The sequence below is a fragment of the Syngnathus acus genome, chromosome 10, assembly GCF_901709675.1.
Source record: "Syngnathus acus chromosome 10, fSynAcu1.2, whole genome shotgun sequence".
NCBI lineage: Eukaryota > Metazoa > Chordata > Actinopteri > Syngnathiformes > Syngnathidae > Syngnathus > Syngnathus acus.
In genome coordinates, this window is record NC_051095.1 from 21013340 (window position 1) to 21035284 (window position 21945).

A 21945-nucleotide genomic window follows, 5' to 3' on the forward strand; every position below is an offset into this window, starting at 1 on the left:
AACCAAAATGTCAGTGAGATGCAGTCCAGATGCTCTTTGTCTTTGTCTTTGTCTTTGTCTTTGTCTTTGTCTTTGTCTGTCTTTGTCTTTGTCAGGCATAGGTGTCAAACTCAAGGCCCGGGGGCTAGATCTAGCTCGCCATATCATCCGATGCAACCCACGAAAGCAAATAAAGCATGTCAACATTCATGATGCTTGCTAGACTATGTCCCAAAATTTCAAATTGTCAAACTGAGTTACACGTCAATTTGTTGTGTACTGTATATGTAATACGATGAGGTGATTAAACATTTAGATGGTTTCACAGTCCTAATGGCCCCCTGAGGGAACCTAACTACAGTGTGGCCCGTGACAAAAATGTGTTTGACACCCCTGTTGCAGGGGCTTGTGCTCTGCCCCTGGTTGTCATGGTAACAAAATCCATACTCACCATTGGCCCAGCAGTATCGGACGGATTTCGGAAAGATAAGAGATGGGGTATGTAAAATGGCCGAAAACTGTTGCTCCTTGGAGACAGACCAAACTAAACATCTCTGGAACAGATGGATTCTTGAACTGGACTTGTGTTTCTAATAGAGTGCCACATGAGTGGAACTGACCAAAATTAGTCAAGAGCGTGTGTATTAAGCGTCTAGTCAACAGGATTTGTTTTGTTTACGTATTGTGGCATTGTGAGGTGAGCGCTGGCTTAATAAATGTGCCCGCAGCCTGTCATCAGCTTAGCTTAAGTGTGCGCATTCCTTCCTGCACATGTAGTGTTTTGATTACTGCTTTCACACAAAGCCAGCGGGGACTTCCTGCAGGAAGAAAACAACGGAAGGAGACTAAAGATCAACAACCGAATTGCTGGTAAACAGATAAAATCATGAGGAAAAATGACTTCCTATTTGTGGTGTCCACATTATGTAACCATATAAAAGAGCTTATTCTGTATTTTTTTTAATAATAGAGTGTAGCAGATTAATATTTAAGAAACCTTTGTAATGATACTGAGCTGTAGTGGAAAATATTTTTATTTGTATGACTATGATTCATTTGATGCAGGTGATGAGGAAAGAGGAGGGAAAGGATGAATGTTTTAGTGTCGGTCCGTCCCACTCATGTTGGGTACAAATGCAGCAGAGGAGAGCTGCGACCGCATTCCACCGCTCTGACGACTGACCTCACACACAGAGTGCTCCATGCGCCCACGTCACACACTCATCATACCACTCTAGCCGTAGCTCAGACCAGTAGAAGGGGATGCTGGCGGCTGGCAGCCACTAAGTAAGTCCACTCTCATTCTCTCTCTGCCCTTCCGTCTTTGTTGCCATTCTACAGCCCGTCTCAGTTCATTTATCTCCCACTGTGAAAACAGCCGCTGTGTTCTCACATGGGGGGACTTTTAAAACTCTTCTTTCAGTATGCTTTGCACACCTTTCTCCTCTTTCGCTCTCTCTCTCACTTTCTTTTCTCTGCATGTGAGCCGAAGCACAAAGTCTGAGCCTATTTGCATGTTGGAACGCTGCCAGAGGGGCAAGCTTTGTCGTTACATGGGAACAACGGAGTTAGGCCTGTGCATGTTGATCTTGTAATTTGGGGCTCCTTGCAACTATGTTGACTGTGCATCATTAATAATAGCAGCAGGTAGAGAACTGCTACCTGTCTTGCAGACATGATACATTTGTAGATACAGTATCTTCAATGCATGACATCAGACACGCTCCTTCAATAAATAATAATGACTTTTTATTCCTTGGCTTTCAACCTTGCATGGGGCGCTGGTTTTTGGTTTCATCATCCAGTCTGTGTATTTAAACATTTCCCGAAGTTTTTTGTGTTACATCTTTTATACTATAAGATATCAAACTATCAATATTGTCTCTGAACATGTTAGCATTAACTTTAGACTTCCTATTTCATGATGCCCGCTGAAAGCTTAAGCTTAATGCTTCAAACCAAATCTGGCTCACACGTGGCCACAGCTGAAGCTCAATTGTTTCAACATTTTTAACTCCTTCCGCGTGCTATTGGCTGAGCCTTATCAGAGAGCGAATAAACACTATTGGTCACTCTTTTTGAATTTGTGTTTACACACAATTTGAAGGAGGAGGAAGAAGGTTGTGTTTTCCCGAACGTGCTTGTTGAGAACTTCCCACGTTAATAACTAACTGGGCCGTGAGTCATGTGGGTTGGTAAGCTATTAAAATTGAAAATGTTTGTATTCATGCGTATATGCCTGAGTCAGAATTCAGATTGTTGGCCTCACAGTATTTGAAAGCATATTTATTGAAATCATCTTTCTCTCGCATTTCTTTTCAAATCACAGCACCAGCCTTCAATATACAGTTGGTCCAGACATACTGCAGTGTCATCTCAAGGGAGTCCAACATTTTTCCACTGTTCTCAGAAGGAAGACTAGCCAAAGGCGAGCAGGGCTTTACCTGATCCTTGACTCATTCACAGAGCAGGAAACTTGAGCCTACGCACAAAAAAAGGGAGCCATCATAAGCCACCACTGAAACAAGAACCTCTGGACAGAGCGTCTGTGACGCTGACGGTTGCTTGCGGTGCTTGAAGAAGAGCGTCAGGATGCTGGCTAAAATCCTGGAGGAGATGTGGGTAGAGCCTGAGGTGTTGGAGGCCCTGAGCGAAGAGCAGAAGAGGATTCTCTTTCTCAAGATGAGAGAGGAACAGGTACGCCGTTGGAAGGAGAGGGAGGACAAAGTGGAAGAAAGTAGCAACAGCAGCAGCAGACCAAAGAAAGGTAACTTGAGTGCTTGAGTCTGACATAGAAATGACCTTAGGTACAACAAGTAACACCTAACAGGTTATTTTATGTTACTTAAGAAGTTCCTTAAATGTTTCATTGGCTACTTATGCACACGAGGAAGCAATGATTTCATTAATCAATTTGAACACACATGAGCATTGAAAAACACACTCACAGTCTCAATTTACCAATCTGATTAAGTCGACACACAAATAAATGAAGTCAGGCCTTTTGGGCTCAGACACCATCTTTAATAAACCTTTATTTAGTTGTGCCCTATGGGAGCTCGAGCCTCACCTGACTCCACCGGTCCAGCTATGCAATAGGTGTGCATGTGAGTGCATGTGTGACTCTGTCAGCATGAGTCCAATCGGTTTACTGGCTTGCAGTGGAATAAGATTGACTAACCCCTGTGGTTTTTCAGCCGTATATTGAATGACAGTCTTTGTTTACCCAATCTCTGCTATGTCACCTGAGAGGCAACCAAGTCGGTTTGTGTCACACAACACGAATCTTTTGTTGCTTGTGTTGTGCATGGCAAATACCAAACACATAAATACATTAATTTTGTAGTTTTTAGATGTAACTATAGTATGTAGAGAAAGAAAAAGATAAGAGTTAAAGCTAGATATACCTTATATTTAAGTTGTATTTAATAATAATAATAATATTCAAGATTACCTCTACTGTCACATATACAATTAATTATGTGTAAAACTAAATTTGTGCTTCACACACCATGACTGGTTGTACCAACTCTCACATGGACTTGCGTGATAGTAAATAAAAGGTGTCCTTGATTAATGTACAAAGAACGGTGTAACCTTTGTTTTTCACACTCATTTATACTGAAGGTGACCATTTTAATTAATCGAACCTGCTTTTAAAAAAAACACGTAATACTTTGTATTCTCATGCTGAAAAATAATACTCTTTTTTAAAATAATGAGTTCAGAAAAAGGATTGAAATTCAAAGATTTCAAAATTTGAACTGATGAATGATGTTACTATATTTATTCATATTATAAACATTTTGAAAATGAACCATATTCTTGATCATTTTGAAGAAACGCAAAGTGCTCTAAAACCTCACGATGACTTCTAAAATAATCCTTCTTATCAACTTAAAAGTCAGAACATTGGATATGCCTGAGCTAACAAATGGAAAAAACAAATGCTATCAAAATTTCATTGCGCTCAACACAATATCTCACAGTTATTTGAAATTACAACAATTTCCAGTTTGTATAGAATAATCAAATGAACTTTTATTAAACACCGAAACAATCAGCAAGCAAGGCCAGACCGTCGGAGTAATAAACTTGTAGCACAGCACCATCTTCTGGCGATAAGCCTTCATAACAATCAGTGAGGCTACATGCTGAAATTGATTTTCTCTTTCTTTTTTTTCTTTTTTTTGCCGTTTGCAGCCACCAGCAAGCACGTGAGTTGGCTCCTCGGTCGTGATGGGGATGTGTGCGTTCGTGTGATTGGAGAAGTGGATGAGTTCAGGTCTTCCAAACTTCTCCAGAACCTTCTGAGTAACAGGTAACAGTAACAATAATAAACATTGTAATAAATGAATATTTCTGACAATGTCTCAAGAAAGCTCAGTCATCTTAAACATTAGTACAAATGACATAGAAACAGTATTTGAAAAAGGGGAACTCATCCCTCACATTTTTGGAAATGTCTAATTATATCTTTAGATAGATAGATCTTTATTGTCATTGTCACACATGTACAACGAAATTTAAAAAAGTGCCAACCGATCAGTGCAAAAAAATAAAAAATAAAATAAATAGAATAAAAAGATAAAACATACAAGCTAAAAAAACTTGGGACAATGCTGAAAAAAGGCATTTTGCTACAATGGTATTTGGTGTAACAGTACCCAAATTTACTGTCGTCTAAAAATAACTCAAGACACAGACATGAATGTCGCTAACAACATAAATGAGGAGACCTCCATGACGACATCACTGAGTGCTTCACTTTTGTGAGATACTGAAAGAACTTCTGCTTGCTGTCATGTTGACTCTTGATCCTCAGTCAGCACATGACAACATGCCACATAGATTTCTGCCCCCCTCCAACCCGGCATGTGACCTCATGACATTTGATAAAATGAGAACAGGAACTCGCTGTCCACTCGTTCCTTTTTGGATCATTCAAGTTCTTTGCTGATTGAGAAATTGGGAGAGTGATTCAAAGGCTGGAGTGAGTGTCTGTTGACTGTTTTCTGATGGCGATTGTCCTGCAGGCTCCATCATGATAATATGAACGGCATCCAGACAGCAGACATGCTGGCAGGAAAAATGTCCCGGCAGCCTGGATTTAAAGAAGAAAGCCAGCTCAGTCTCACTGATGACACCGCTGTGAGTTAATGTGTTTGCGTTGGCTGTTTAAGTTAGGATAACATGATAACCGCGCACTGATTGTAACCTCATGCTCTCTTTGTGCAACAGAATGACCCGGACTCGCCAAACATCCAATCATCGTCTGAGGACGAAATGGATTCTAACAGCACAGATGACGACCTGGAGAACCCCAGTGAAGGCAGTGACAGTGAGTCAGGCGGCAGTTTGGACAACCTCAGCCACTGGGCTCCTCCAAACAGGCCCCATCTTAGTAGCCATGGCAACAAACCAGCCCAGCTGTTAGACGCAGAGAGGGTCAGCCCACAGGCCAGAGGTGAGGAAACGACAGAGGGTTGATGGTGAAAGCAAATTACCAACTTTCACTTCTGTTATTGTCATAAAATACGAATTGATTAAAAGTAGTGGACAAATCCAACAAAAACGCCTTGCTAGTTTAATAAGCCGACGGTGCAGATCATTAATATCTGGTGAAATGCATCATTTTACTTTGCTCTGAAATGGCCTTGCATATATAGAAAAAAGTCATTTTTTTAATTTTATGGATAGGAGCCACTCCCAACGTCTCCTCAGGCAATTAACAGCTACAAAATCTCAGATATTGGAGCGATTTTTAAAATATTTTTGGAGTATGAGTTGTTTTTGTACATTACGTCATGTTTTTGTTCCTCAATGAGGAAACTAGAAGAGACAACTGTGTGCTGTGAATTAGAATCAAATTCAACAGGAGTGAATATTTGCAACATTAATATTAATATTAAGCTATTCTATTGAATATATCATTTGCAAATCATTTCTTCACCTGTTTTACACAACATCCAAACTTCTTTGCAATTGTACAATTACAATATTTCCTTGTTTTATGTTCCCATACCTCACCTGGATGATTGCAAGTTTAATACTCTGGCCATCAATAGCTGTCATTCTGACCTTTTTGAATTAATTCCATTGATACTTTCCTTCTCAGATGGCGTGAGCATTCAAGACAGTAAGTCCGAATATGGAGGCAGAGTGGCCCAGCTCAGGAAAGCCTTTGGTTCTGATCCTTCTCACAACTTCAGCAAGCCTCCTTTACCTGCCAAACCTGCTCATCTACTGACCAGAGGCACGTCGTTGATCCATTAACATGCCGGCTTTGAGACAATGCTGTGACCCCAAAGAGACTGATGGACTGAATCGTGTTACGAGTACTGTGAGGGAGTCGCACAAGACATTTGTGGTCCAGGCTCAAGGCCATCTGAAGGCGAAACAGGACCCTGACTCGATTTTTCTTCGAATTTTCATTTCTAGTTCACTGAGATGATCAATGTAATTGTACTTTGTCACTTTATTGACACTTTATGTTTTGCATTGCTTCCAGAAAATGTATGTTACGTGACACAAAAAGAAAAAACGAGAGAACATTTTCGCATTACTTCATAATATACGGTGCACAAACTGGACAAAACATTAGGTGCACCATATTCAAGGGATGTCCCCAACATTTTGGCAACATTATTTAGCTAAACACCCAGTTTAGGAATGCATCAGTATACACCTGACCACATTACACATGAACACTTGTCTGATTGGGTTTATCGTGAGCATTGTAAATTTCACTGAGACAGTATTGCTGTATGGAAATCTAATGAGGACAAAAATGTACATGAAACATCCAGTGCACAAGTTGGATATTTCATAAATACTCAACCAACATGCCATCACCGTACAAGTGTGTTGAAACTTCACAACGGTTTCATTTGTTGTCAAGTATACTGGTGAACATAGCCAGTGGTCTAATAATGTCAAATATTTACAGACCAAACTTTACTGTGTCCCTTTAGGGGGGAATCCAGAAAACGCAAAATCCACATCAAAACAAAAGTTGCATTGCCATTGAGTTACGTGGAAAAAGACATATCGTGTTGTATTCAGTGTTGCATTCTCATGTGTTGGAAATTGTATCCACTAGTCCCATGTTTTCACCAAATTAGTTTATATTGTGGTGAAAACAATTTTTTACTTTATTTTATAATTTCCTGAAGTTATGTGTGTCCAGAAGGCACTCCGTGTGTGTGTGGGGGGGGGGCATTCTGATAGGGTTAGACAAGGAGGTTGTTGATAGTGGCCGGCTCGCACAATGATTATCTATTCAGCAAGAAAACAGCCCACCAGAGATCAAAGAGAGCGCACATAAAGCTGATTAGCATGTGGTTAAGACGCAGAGACAGAGGGCGAGACGCTCGGGGAGACGGAGCAAATGCGAGTTGGGTCACGGGGAAGCAACACGTCACGGCCGACTCATTAAAGCTCCTCACAGCATTCCCTCACCACCTCCACACCCTCAGCCTCAGGATTTGCCGTCCTAGTGTGTGTGTGTGCGTGCGTGCGTGCCTGTGCGCCCGCCCCATATCTCGGATCATGTGACTAGACACACGCACGCAGTGTGAAAAGGCCCACTATATTTAGCAGGGCAGTGTAGGGTTTCCCAGCCAGCCAGCCAGGCATTGTGGAGAGGGCGGTCAACTTTGCCACACAAGAAAGTGCACATCATATCAAGTGTGAGAGGCAAGAGTGTGCAGGTGCTTCTTTTATGCCTCTCTGGCCCAGAAGGAGAAATCGGGACACTTCTTGTGTTGTGACAAAGCACCTGTCAAAGATCACATGCTGTACACCTGAGACCGTTTACTTCCACATTGAAGTCATTGTGGAGAAACGGGAGATCCAACTGGGGAGTTGCAGCTCACTTGGACATAGAGAGCCCCTTATTTCTCACAGATGTTTAATATGCACTAATCTGCCAATGCAGGTAATACTAAAATAGTAAATTCATGCATATAGTGGAACATCCTACAGTGGACATTTTTGTTGTATAGAGCACCTTGACTCAGGAGTTCTTTGAGTTATGCCACCATGCGAGTAAAGTGGGGGAAAAGGAGAGCAACAGTTGCTGATGCACTTTCAGCCGTTTAATGAGGGGTGCAAGCAGTCAAACACAAAATGTGTGCATGCCCTGGGAGAGCTACAGTAGGACAGAACTTGTTATAGCCAAACTCAACCCAAGATATCAAAACTTCCCGTTGTAACGCGGATACCGTCTTTATTGGATACCGCTTGTGTTTCTACGATGTATATATTTATTCGAAAAATACTACGCTTACTCCTCTACGGTGGCCGCCATAATAACATTGTGTGACGTCAATCAGGCCTTTCTTTCCACATAATTTACGACAAAACCAGACAGAGTTAGCATTCAGCATTGATAAGCTATAGACCTGTCTGATTCGGCTTATCTAGCAAGCTAATGGCAGACATGCTGACTCACAACAGCCGGTCCCGTCAGTCGGCGGCAGTTGCAGCTAGCTGCTAGCTGCCTTGGCCAACTGTCTGCAGTGTAATAGGTGAAACTTAATCTTCACACACAAACATGCAGTTGCTACCCATCCATCTTGAATAAATCACACTTCAATATTAATACATAAATAATAAATAAAACATGTGGGGCTTTTTTGGTAATTACAAACTTTATTGACCTGTCTACTCCCAAACTATGATAATCGTGACATGAATTTGCTCATTTTTGGTCTTTGAAAATCTCACAAAATGTCTAATCCAATCTATTCAAATGTTATTCCAGGAAAGCAAAACTAGAAACAGGTTACATGTTCAGACTCGTGGGGGCATATAGAGTATATTATTGCAATGTTTTAATTGATTCTTATGTGACGAAATCCATATTCACCATTGTTTTAGTGTCTGGAGTGGTGTGGCCGGTGTTTCACTTGCTTGACACCTGACTCCCTCATTAAATATGAATAATTTGATAGAAAAAAATTGTATAGCGTGATATAATTCTTGATCACTGAGGAACAATGTTGTTGTTTTTTTTTTTTTTAAAAAGCATGTCACTGCTATGTTATTAATTATTCATTTTATTGATATTAATTATTTTATAATATTAATTTTGTTGTAAAGTTGTACAAAAAATGATAAATGTTTGGTGGTTGAACATTTATCCTGGCCACTAAAAAAACCTGTCCCTAATTTGCTTTGAAAAAGACTTTGTTATGCATACGGTGATGAGCGGTGGCTAATACTTTGCAACCCCCAACTTCTGAACTGTAAGAATAATATCATAAGTTTTATGTCTCAGTGCTTTTGGAATTGGATGGAGCGATGGCCTTTAGCACTTGCGTGCCTTTATTAGGTACAATGGCCTAATCTAATATATTAGGATTATGGAACTAACAATTTGGAATCAATCTTCAAATTTATGAAGATGATGATCATGAACTTCTGAAACGAGAGAATCAAAACTTTAACATAACTACGGTAGACAACAATGAAAGAAAATGGAAGAAGCCCCACATCGATCATAAAAATGACTACATTGAGAGAAAATATATTTTTAAAAATGTAATGAAAATTAACCAATGTAAATAAGACTTTGCTTTTGAATTGCAGTTGAACATTCTTTTTTTTTTTAACAAACCAATGAAACAGGCCTGGACGAAGATTATGGTACCCTTAATCTTTTGAAGAAATCATTGCCACTAAAAAAAATATTTGTAACTTTTGGTGAGAGTTATGCATGGCCCAGCAGGTATTTTGATCCACTCTTCTGCTCCAGTTATCTCAATGTTGAAGAATCAATTTAAAAGAATCTTGGAGAATGTCCTCTGAGTACCATCATTGAGTACAGCCTATTTCATTTGTTTTTTGTTTTTGTTGTTTTAATGTATATGTTAAACCACAATTCAAAAGCAATGTCTGATGTTCATTGACTGTTGTTATTAAATTCATGTTCATTGTCATATATGACTTTTCATCATTTAAAATGAATTGAGGGGGGCATGTGGGATCCCAACAGACTTTGGGCAAGAGGAGGGTACACACCTAACTGGTCTCAAGCCATTCACAGTTTTTTTTTTCCAGCCAAACATAACAATACAAGACAAGACAAAAACACCGCCATGTCTGCTCAGTAAACATTTCTGTTTGAACTATAAATATCAAAAGAGATGATGACTCTCACGATTGAAAACCCATGATGAGTTAACTGGTCTGTTGTGTGTATCAAAGCAGCAGCTTTGTCCTTTCTTCTGTGGAAATGAAACTAAAAAACGTTTAGGGTTAAGCAGTTTAAATGAAACTCTCTCAATTTTCACAACGAATGCCATTTTTCTACCAACATATGAAGTACACTGAAATCATCTGAAGTTTGATATGAAAAAGGTCATTATAATTTAATAATAACTGTTATGAGAAGATTTGAGCACATCGTCTCAACATAATGGTGAAGTACAGATGAATATTTATGTATTGTTGATTTAATGTATTTTCCACATGTTACAGACCATTTAATAAAACTGTAATGAAAGTGGTATTTTATCTCCCATTAGTAATATATATTCATTATAAAACCAGTAAAATTCTATATCACTTCATGATTTATCACTCGGTTAAAAAGGAAACACTCTTGAGGGTGATGCAAATGGAGGAGCGAAGGCCGCTTGGAGCTGAATCCTCGGTGGCAACAATCGATTCCGCATCATGAGATGGCGTGACAAGAGGCCGTGATGAACTATCCCTGCAGGCAGGCAGACTTTATCAGCGTGCTTTGCTTAACTTCCTGGAGCCACGGTGGCTTTTTTCCCCTCTCTTCAACCCGCAGCAGGCTAAAGATTAACAGAATTTTGTGCACACATTATCTCCGAGAGAGAACGCCATCTGACCTTGCCTAAAATGGCAGCCAAATGTGTGAAATGGTTCTGAATGGTTAAAAGAGACCGATTCTCACATCTCTTTTTTTTTTCTCCACAGTTTAAAACAGCCAAAAACACGAATGTGAAATATTTGTCTCAAAATGACGCATGGATCAAGAATAACGGTGCACCTGACATCTGCTGTATCTTCTTCGTTTTGATTGGGTGGGTGGTCCTGCCTCATGCAAGCACATGACTTGCAACAATGCCCCATATACTTTTGGGCCAGACATAAAATAATGCAAATTGTGGAGGCAGCACGTCATACATGCAATACGCTGTGTGTGTGGCGCTCTACGACTCAACACACAAAGACACATAAACTGCGTCAATAACTTTTGAAAGCAATCAATATTTGGCCCTGATCAGAAAATAAGCTGTTAAAGATGCTATAAAGAAAGGCTATAAATACGCTATAAATAGATTTGCTTCTGAATACATTTTGCTAACTGTTGATGTTTGATGATTGAGTCGTGATGACGAGCTTAGTTTGGTGATTGTTGTGTTTACTTGGGGACATTGCAGGATGTCTGTTCGTAAATTTGTTGTTGGCCTTTTTGGGCGTTGACTGGAGCTTCCACAGTAAAGCCTGGAATGAAGAACTGCTGTTTTGTGAGAACTCAATAAATAACATTGTCCTTCCGTCCCGCTTTGCAGAATTTTTCGACACCGTCCACATAGGTGACGTCAAACAGAAGAGATGCACTTAAGGTTAAGAAGTGTCTGGGGAAATGAAGCTTCTGTGGACACACGGCGGTGTGATCACCAAAGTAGCTTAATTGCTCAAAAGCTATTTGATGTTGATGACAAGGACCCGATGTCCATGCAGCTGAGAAATGTGGTTCAACTAGTCATGCCACTTATTGCAACAGCGCTCCACCCAATAGTGGTCGCACCTCTGCATGATAGTAATTCAGATAGTATCCCAGCATGGCCAATCATGTCATGAGTGGGAGGTATTCTATACCAGTGTCTTCACTGTTACATAACAGTGGAGTGGAAATGCAAACTTCACTGAAGCATTTTTCAGATAGTTTGGATTCAAACACACATTTTCAGAACTGTGCCATCTCCAAAGACCCCAACACTGGTATAGTGGACAACCAATTATAAGGACAGTTTTCCAAAAGTCCCCTGGAAATAAATGTTCACTAAAAATGACAACCAGCATTTTAAGAGCATTTGTAATCTTTATGTTGCTGTGTGTGCCTAATATTGAGGCTGCTCAGTCTACAATTGGACAAGGAGAAAATCGATCCATTGTTTTTATTGATGCGTGTGACTTTCTTTGAGTGGGTTAGGGTGAAGCTGTTTTTGGATGATGGCCTCATCTAAATCCATCTTTAATAGCTTAAAAGGTCAAAGGTCAAGAATCCCCTTTGACCCAGTGTCACCAAAATACAACCAGAGGGCAGATGAGGCTGAACTTTTCAAGGAAGTAGAGACATGGGTGGGGAGGGGGTACGGCAGTGGGCTGGCCCCACGAGAGGCCTAGTGGTTAGGCCTCACAGTTCTGAGGTTCGAATCTCTACTGCGGCCTTAATCCAGCAGTGCTAGCGTAGAAAAAAACAATGCATCTTACTTTAATTGAAGACTCAAAATCACCCATAGGTGAGGGTGTGTTTATGTGTCCTGCGATTGACTAGCGACTAATCCCGGCTGTACCGGCCACTCACTCAAAGTCAGTTGGCAAGAATGGAGACAAGCGTAAGAGAAAATTGATGGCGTGCCGTGTGTTTAAAAAGACACACAATGAATTGCAGTGGCCAGAATCGCAGAGGTCTGGCTCGCGAACGAGGGTCCGCCCAGCCTCCGTTGCAGGTTGCAAGGAGCAGGCTGGCAGAGTGTTCCACTGCAGTGCGAGAGGAGTTGCTGCCAACATATGTAGGCGCCACGGGGTTGCTTGATTGCACGCACGGAGCGGCGGCAACCGATGCGAGCGTCATTCATTCCGGCCAGCGCGCACTCCCGCGCCTGCCTGCCTGTCTCAATGCATTTCTATCACCTTCATCACGCTACTCTCAGGAACTCACACTCATCTCTTCTCTTTCTTTGTTTGACCCACGTTATCTCCATCCCCTGCTGTCCGTCTCCCCGTCCTCCTCCCTGCGTGTCACTCTTTCTCTTTTTTCCCCTCCTGTGGCCTGCTTTTCATCCCTCCCAGTTCCACCCCCCCTCGTCCCACTCACCCCCACCTCCTCCTCCCTCTCTGCCCTTCACCAAGTCTCTTTCAAGCCCCCCTACGCACCCCCGTTCACCCTCCACCTTCTCTCCCTCTCCCTGGATCCGCTTTCGACCCCCACCCCTCGTCCTCCTCCCTGTCCCCTGTTCAATCCCTTTTCCTCCCCCTTTCTTTCCTGCCATCTTGCAGGCCAGTGGAGCCAGACTGCAGGCGTTCAGGGAGTCACTGGACCTGCTGGGCAGCGGGTGACACAGATTTCCGGTGTGTGTATGTGCATGTGTGCGCATGTGTGCGTGCGTGACGAAAAAAGGGAGGGGGGGGGGGGGGGGGATTAGGCTCCAAATCACTAGAAAGGCACCAACGAGGGGGAAGAGGAAGAAAAAGCTGCGGCTCCAAGAATGTTGCTCTTGTGCGAGAGCCGCAGAACGATGAGTGCGAGGACTTCAGTGGAAGATTGTGTGTTTGTCATTCAGAGCGAGTGTTGTAATTGCATGATGTTGGAGCTCGCTGCTGTTCTCCATGAGTTGGCAGTGTCCTGCGTTGGCTGGCGTGCTGCGCCTCTCTCGCTCGCTCTCCCTCTCTCTCGCCTGCCTGACAAACACACACAACCCCCCACCCCCACAGATGCACGCACACACACACACACAGTCCCTCTGCGATCCCCCCTGACTGAAGGCGCACAGGAAGTGCAGCCGTGGCCCAATTATAGCGTGACACCTCAGGCCGACCGTTGCCATGGTTACGTCTTCCCTGAGGTCCCCTGGAGTGTGGCGCTGAGGAAGAAGGTCTTATCACATCAGCCATCGTTACGGCAACAAGCGAAAAACCCACACGGCCCAGCTTGCTCTAAGATCTCTTTCTTATGTGGAGTTGTGAATAAAAAGCACATTGCGTCACAATGTGTGCGTAGACGTGAATGGAGATTGTTTGTGATGTGTGTCAGCTTAGGTGTGCCGGCCAAGCAGCGTGTAGGTGTGCTTGTGCGAGTGTGTGTGTGTCTGTAGGGTGGTGATAAGGCTCTCTGCCACGCCATTAGGTGACTCATAATCCACACACACACGCAAGTACACATGCGTGACCATGTATCAGCGGAAGCACGGTGGCCAACAAACACATCCACCCAATTAAATAAGAGTACAAGCGTGTAGACAAGCGCGCATGGCCAATTTCTTTTATTTCAAAAGGGCAAACAGATCTATACAGTACAAGTTGCACATGAAATAATTTAGACGACTCGCTTACTGATGATGCGGTGACAACAGAATCGAGAGTCCCCCGTTAGAAACAAAACATTTGGCTCTTTTTTTCTCTTCTTCTTTCTTTTAAACGGCTGCAACACAATACATCCAAACTGGAAAGGGATGTAAAAAAGACATAATGTTGTTTCCCCCAATATTTACAGTCTATTTACAGCTTTTTTGTCAACGTCGATACAGTGACACCTTCTCTCCCCCTCCTCTCCAATTCACTGATTGTCAAAAGAAAGGATGGGAACGAGTGAGAACATTCTTGAACAGAGGTGCAGCCCTGCACTTAACATCATGTCCACGTCTTTGAACCAACATGGTGTCCAGTGTGTGTCTATGTGCGTGTGTGTGCGTGTGTGTCTGTGTGCGTGCGTGCCTGTGTGCACGCGTGCGTGTGTCTTTTACACTTCAGCTCTTCAACAATCATCCAAGCAGGATCCTGTGACAAACGCAGCAAACATTACTATCCGTCCAAGGCGCCGGCGCTTCTCTCCTGCGCCAGGCCCAAAGAAAAGTCGGAGCCTCTGAGGTCAAACGCGGACACTCTGCCCTCAAACCCGGGACCTCCCGGCTTCCTCTTCAGCTCCTCGCACTTCCTGTATTTACAGATCTGGTGTCCCCTCTTACGATTGCGGCAGCTGCTGCACTGTTCGCAGTTCGTCTGACGCCGACACGGAACGCACTCTCCGCAGCGCTTCCTCTTCCTCCTGCTGCCGCTGCCTCCGCCCAGAGAACCGGGAGAGTGGCCCTCGGCCACTAGGCCCTCTATGCCCTCGGCCCCCATCGCCGTGCTCCTCCAGTGGCCGCCCCCCATCTGGAAGCCAGCGAGAGGCAAGAGAGTGGGGCTGAAAGGGAACCAGGCACCCAGGTAGGGCTGGATGTCTGTCCTGCACCCGGGCGAGTCCTCTTCCTCCTCATCGGGCCCGGATGCTCCTCCCTCGCCGTCCCCCTTGCCTCCCTTCACCTCCGTCGCCTCCCTTTTAGCGGGCTGGCTGCTCTGCCCGCCCGAGCCGGCCTGTTCGGCGGCGGTAGGGGTCAGCGCCAGCAGCCCCGCGCGCATCAGCAACTCTGCGGCGTGGGCCAGGTGAAGCCCGCTGGGCGATTCCCACATATCGGGCCAGGAGGGGGCCCGGCGAGGTTTGGTGGGGCCGGGCGGGGCCGCCTGCTGCTGGGCCGGCGAGGCTTGCATCAGGCCTTTGACGTCCATGCCTTGGGAAGGGCTGGCGATGTAATGGGACAGGCCGTAGGGGTGGCTGGAGCGCTTGAGGCTGGGTCTCAGAGGCTCGTTGGGGATTTTAGCGCTGCTGTTGGCTTGATCTGGCGAGGAAGGGCCAGCAATGTCTACTGCTGTGGACATAGCCGTGAATGTGGGCGGCGGTTTGTGTCCTTGTGTGTGCGCCGGAGGGGGGGAGGAGAGGAGAGCTGAGGTGAGGGAGAGAGGGACTGACGCCGGCGCGCGGGCTTGACAACTGTCCTGTTCCTTCAGCCAAAATGGCAAGCCTTGGCCTGTGTCCCTATTCCCATTCTCTGCAGCAGCCGTGGAGTCCTGGGGAGCAACACATGAACAGAGCGAAGGGAGGAGGGTTAAGAATAGAAATGTTGGGGGGAGAAAAACAGAGAGTAAACACAGCAGGCTAACATAGCTCAAGCCTCTCTTAGAATGTGACAAATGCATAACAACAACAACATCATCATCATAATGTCGATTGTTTGAAAATAAAGCTCCCAAAGGGAAGCTAACCGGCCCCTATGAGCATGAGCGCATGTGTTGCTGCTGATTTCCGCATACAGGGGGTTAGTATCCCTTTAAGAATTTCACGGTATATCAATGCAATCAATAACAGAGCGACAACAATATGCAAAGATATGCGCATATGCGCAGGTCAAATGTGGAGCGCGCTTTTCAAATACATTTTGACGACTGCTCTTATAAGTGCCAGCCATGCTTATGTGGCTTTCCGGGGCAACACGAAACACAGAAGCGTCCAAAGACAAGGCTGTCTTTTGTCTACTATCGACGACGAGCAGCGGCGAGGTGCGCAACGATGCGGTGGCAGCGGATAGAGGGGAGAAAAAAAACAAGCAGACTATATTCCGTGGACACGTTTATGGGCAAATACGATTTAATCCAGCGATGGATACATGTAGCGGTCATCCGAGAGCACGGTGGGCTGTTTTACGCGTAGATTGGCGAGGCTTGTCGCTGTTTTCGACCGAGTTGAGGTTACCTAAGAAGACGACGCTCGGCCGACGCCACGGCGCGCTGACCACAGTCCGAGTGGTCGCTGCGACACGCACGGAAGGCGACAGCACAAAGCAGCACCAAGCAACCAGGAAGTGGCGTGGAAACGTCTCGTCTTACCTTCTAAAACGCTCGTTCGAACACCGCTGTCAAAAAAGGCTTCGATGAAGTCATGAACTAATGGCGTTTGTGCTGGTTGGAGCGTACACAGACGGCCGAGCTGCCGATTCCTCCTCCACCTCTCCGTCCCGGAGGGTCTGCAAACACTCGGCACGGAATTTGGGGGCGTCGCTCAAAATGCGAAGTGGACTCTCGGCGGCGGCGGCAGCCCGACCGACACCACCGAAGCGTGGTGGTCGTCGTGGTCACGACGTGCCACGGAAATGCACAGAAATGTTACAACACCAGCGGACGGAAGTCAGCAATTGAACACTCACACACGTGGAAAAAAAGCTAACATGAAACATCCACAAGCCCGCAAGGTGTCATTACACTTCTATTATCCATATAAGTATATGACCTCTATTTAAAAAATAAAATACTTCGATAAATGTTATGTTGTTTTGAAAAAAACGTGTTCATGTAACTTATGCATCACTTGCATTTTACAAGTATCATGTTGACCTGTGAAAATGTTCTATCAATTCCAGCTATAACCTTTAGTTAATATAATGTATGCATTGTTATCTTTACTGTATCCGTCAATGTCAGCCATGTATAGCGACTGGAAGAAGTTAATTGCTCTTGTGTTACATGGCAGAAGGTACAATTGACAAAACATAAGTGAAATTTTTGTTTGCCCGTGTGCGGTGATATTTTGCTAGTGTAAAACGTGTGCTTTGGATGATTAATGGTTGGAAAACACTGGATGACAAAAACAAATGACATTGCTATGCTGCCTATCTATATATACTGTCATTGTTGTTGTTAAATTTGAAACATATAAAGACGAGATATACACACGCAAACGCACGCACACACACACACTCATTAGTATGGTTCAATTTTTAATTTCTTATTTCTTAAAATTGTGGTCTTTTAGTAAAACCTAACCTATTGGCTTTATGTGACTGCTGTATACCAAATGACTATTTTGGATCATTATATTATTTTAATTATTGATATGTATTCAGAGATAGATTAAACTGCTTTAAATATTGTCCGTGTATTTTGGATCATTGTATTATTGTAATTATTGACATGTATTCAGAGATAGATTTAAACCGAATGATAGTGTCCGCAAAGATGCTCGCAAGAGTTTTGTGTTCTATTAAGTTGAATAAGGTGACTTATTTGCTGTTTTATTTGAACTCTTACTCCTGATGCATGCTTTCCCTCGTGCAATGCCAACCCAACCAAATTACAAACAGTTCAAAACTTAATATTGAGGCAACGTATGCTGCCGGTCAGATTGCCCTATGACAGAGAAACATGGTCAGACGAGAACCGCTTTCGCAGGTGACTCCTCACGAGACGCAGAGTCCACTCCACCTCTTGCGAGAGTCCTGCTTGCATCTGGCACGCAGCCACATAAGCCTGGTCACGCGCCCGTGCGTGTGTGCGTGCGCGCGTGTCACTATAGCAGCAGGGGCCCCCACCAACACTCGTGAACACGCTCTGGACACGACTGCTCGTGTAAACACAGCGTCTTCTAGTGGTGACCACACATACTGACGCGTCTTAAAATGGCCACTGGTGCTGGAGGTGGACACTGCAGAATGCAGTCCCGCCACCCTTTTCATCAAGCGCGCGCGCGCACACACACCAGGGTGGCTTGGGTCAGTGTTTGATGCAGTGGTTTCATGAATAAATATACCTTCGGTACTTTGATAGTACGGGCTTCCTAAGTTAAAAAAAAAAAAAAAAAAAAAAAAAAAGAATAATGAGGTGTGCGTATCCAGGTCCCGCAAAAAAAAAACAACTTTATTCATGATACAGAAGAACATACCCTGAAATCAAAAACACAGGAGACAGTAGAAAAACTAAAGCAAAAGTAGCAGTTGGTAAGCAGTCAAAAGTAGTGTTTGGGAAGTCTACCTTTGAGCACATAAGAGTGATTATGGCTGATTGACGTTTATTAGAATCAAACAGGATGATTTAAAGACCAACATCGAGCTCTCGGCTTAAAACGAGCAACATTCATCTTTGTAGTGTGTCTTGGAACAGTATTTAAGGCCATGAGTTCCCTTATATGAGGACAAAGGGAGTTTAGACACAAACCCTTCCAAAGCTTTAACTCTAGCACATCAGCTCTGACCATTCATCATCTCTCTGTAAATGTTTCATTTCATAGTAATACTTTCACTTTAGTTATTGCGGTAGTAGATTCTAATGAGGCCTGCGTGATTTGTTGCGACAACATAATACAAGTGAATTGTCCTTGCAACGCCATTACGCCACATGGACAAACAGGGAGACATGAAGGAGAAAGCGCCACAGTTGGGCTTGCTTGACTCAAACGTCCCTCTTCTTGATGATGAGAGGGCCCACATTGTCACCGGTTTCCTCGTTATGTTTGCTGTGGGCGCCGTCACAGTAAGGGAACTGCAAGAGAAGAGGAAAACCAGCTCATACGTCGGCTCCATAGCCTGAATCAATGCAATTTTGCTTTCAGTTCACAATATTAAGTGGTTAACTCGTTTTAACACTTGTGTGGTAGTTACAGGGGAGTCCACTAAACAGAAAATGTTGCTTGTGAGTGACGGATAAACTGCCTTATGCAAACACATCTTTCCTCTCATTTGGAAAACAGGGAGAGAGCAAGTGCCGAGTTATCCTTAAAAAAGCATGTTTTGATCAATTTAAATGTGTTTAAAGCATGTAGGAACCTTGTTCTTAAATCCAAAGAGAGTCTATCTCCAAACAGACAGCAACAACACAAGTAGAACAGTGGTGCTCAACACACATTTGTAGCCAAGAGAAACTCTTTGGCATTGACTAAAAGAGTGGCTTGCAAGCTGACCTTCTTTGACCTCCAACAGCGGCAGTACACAGCTTTGGTGCCAATGTCCTCCATGTCAAAGCTGTGCACCACTTTGGGACTGTCTTTGTTGATACATATGTTCACCGGGCCCTTCTTGCAACTCCGCCCACTCAGGTAACGGCTCACCAGGAAGCCTCCTACGGCTGCGGCAACTGCCACAGGCACCGCGACCAGGAAATGCTCTGCAGGGACACAAAGTAACAGGCAAACATGCTGATTAGTTGGTTTTAGGCTTTAACGTGTGCGCGAGTGCTGGATTCACACTCGACACAAATGATGCAATAAAATTTGGGGCTTTGTGAATGCAGATGTCTTACAGGGATGCAAACAAAACCATAGTACAGCTGTAAGGATTTGGAACTGTTGAAATCGGAAGGTCATCGTTATAGTGGAAGTCAACCTGAAAATCTTCTTGACAGAAATACGTTCTGTATGCCCCCTAGTCTAAATATGGCATTCTGATTAATATTGTGTTTGTGGGATATGAGGTAAGCAGCAAAATTCCCCCGATTTTATCCATCTTGGGGCGGCCATTTTGTAACTTGCAGTCGGCTGAAAATGACATCAGAGCCAATCACTGCTCAGCTTTAGAAAACCGATGAGCCGTGATTTCTTGTGACCTGAGACCTGGCAACGGGGATCTCATTTAAAGTCAGCATAAAGTGGCAAAACACCTTTTAAAGTACATGTAATGTAAAAAAGGCAACCAGAGGTTGGAGACACTTTTTGTGCACCCCTATCATTATTGCATCTGTGTAACACAGGTAGAAACACCTGTTAAACTTCAGGCCATCATAACATAGATCCTAAATGGACTCTTTTCTCCTATGACAAAGGCATCATTTTGAGACAAATACGCAAAACGTTTCACACTGACAAATGGGAGTGTCGACATTGCCACAAAGGTATCGTGTCTGTAGACATTTTAAGAGGAATTTGTGGAGAGGCTTTTTTACGAGTCAGTGAGTGATAAAACGCCTGCAGGGTAACGGGACCGCGGCGCCTGACAGGCTTAACAGGTCCCGTGATCAGCATTTTCACTCGAGAGGCACCAAGGCCAAGACATGCAGAGAAAGTTGGATCACCTTCAGAATACCCACTGCTTGGATATATGGCTCTTTGGTCATTTAACCGAGGCGAAATAGCTGTTAGCCAAGTATAAAAATATTTGTGTTTGCAGTGCTTTTCACGAAGCAGTTGTCAATCATTTTATGGGCCGATTTTACTTCCGGTTGTGTTATAGAAATGAACCTAATAGACACTTAAGATGCCACAAAATGACCAAGCGTCAGGTGGCCGAGATGATGGATTGTTTATTATTATTATTTTCAAGTTACAACGAAGCTAGTCGTAGCATGATACGCATTATAGTTGATCGCTTTACCTTTGGACAACCTCATTCCCGAGCTGGCTGACAAGTGTGCGGTGGCCATGTTTTCTCGACGCTGCGTTATTTGGCGTCAGCGGCAAGGTCAATTGAATCGCGGCTGAGCGATTAGTGGACTCTGTCCTCTTTCTGCTAGCGTTGGTCTCGTCTCGTCTACGTCACCCCACAACACAGATGACGTCACAGAGAGTGTACGAAAGGCTTCAAAATATACCTCGACACCATTTCCGCTTTCGCTTTGTCTCTTTTTCAAAGCGCATCAGTACCCCGATTATCAGATAAAAAGTTAGTTTGATGGAGCGATTTGCACCTGGCTATTTTCAGCATCTCCTTGCTTAGTCCAGATATCCTATTAACCATGGGGAATATTGTGCAGTATTGTGCACGAGCATACGCCTCTTTTATGAACGTTTACAAGAAAGGAGGGTAACTGGCTTGACGCCTCAGATCTTTGATGAAAATCAACGTTTGAATTATGAAGACGTAGAATAAAACATTCCTTCAAATTTACATCTAATGTGTTTTGTAACGTTTTTTTCTCTACCGTGTCACCTTTTGCACATTGGTGTGTCAGTTATAGGCGGAACGAAAGCGATTTGAAACGTAAATTGGGTTTTGGTTTAAAAATAATGTTATAACCTTTTAATAAACCTGACAAGAGCCACAAATACACTTGTCCATATCTGCCAAATCTCTTTGGAATAAACGCTACTTTGACAGTTATGAAACATTTTACTCTATCATTGCCATCTTACAACACCAAACTCATTGCATCATACACTCGAACTGAGCCACAGCCACACTTTTATCAAATCGCAATCCCACTAAACTGAACAGAGTTAACATGTACTAGAATGTACCCGTATCACACCCCATGTATCAAGATACTTATCGAATCGTCATTTATTTGAGCTATGCACTTCTGCTACTGATGAGTGAAGCGCAAGATGTTAACAAATAGAATTCCATAATCAGGCATGGTTTGGATTTGGGGCTATAGTCCCGTCAGAAATAATGGTAGGCCCAGGCA

General features: G+C 43.7%; 3 protein-coding genes across 3 annotated transcripts; 1 reads left to right on the top strand and 2 right to left on the bottom strand.

Annotated features, from left to right (window-relative positions):
• The first annotated feature begins 1116 nt into the window (after nt 1–1116).
• Nucleotides 1117–8620, top strand: zgc:92242 (uncharacterized protein LOC436899 homolog). The gene is made up of 6 exons (XM_037261063.1): nt 1117–1266; nt 2309–2746; nt 4183–4300; nt 5016–5130; nt 5221–5446; nt 6098–8620. The coding sequence occupies exons 2-6, from the start codon at nt 2572–2574 to the stop codon at nt 6253–6255; spliced, it is 792 nt and encodes a 263-aa protein (XP_037116958.1). The 5' UTR covers nt 1117–1266; nt 2309–2571; the 3' UTR covers nt 6256–8620.
• A 5581-nt stretch (nt 8621–14201) lies between these two features.
• LOC119128558 (CXXC-type zinc finger protein 5-like) lies at nt 14202–16957 on the bottom strand. The gene is made up of 2 exons (XM_037261060.1): nt 16666–16957; nt 14202–15849 (listed from the first exon to the last, which is right to left on the bottom strand). The coding sequence occupies exon 2, from the start codon at nt 15658–15660 to the stop codon at nt 14767–14769; it is 894 nt and encodes a 297-aa protein (XP_037116955.1). The 5' UTR covers nt 15661–15849; nt 16666–16957; the 3' UTR covers nt 14202–14766.
• A 1484-nt stretch (nt 16958–18441) lies between these two features.
• zgc:110843 (uncharacterized protein LOC541492 homolog) lies at nt 18442–21120 on the bottom strand. The gene is made up of 3 exons (XM_037261071.1): nt 20913–21120; nt 19508–19710; nt 18442–19089 (listed from the first exon to the last, which is right to left on the bottom strand). The coding sequence occupies exons 1-3, from the start codon at nt 20959–20961 to the stop codon at nt 19000–19002; spliced, it is 342 nt and encodes a 113-aa protein (XP_037116966.1). The 5' UTR covers nt 20962–21120; the 3' UTR covers nt 18442–18999.
• Between the last annotated feature and the right edge of the window lie 825 nt (nt 21121–21945).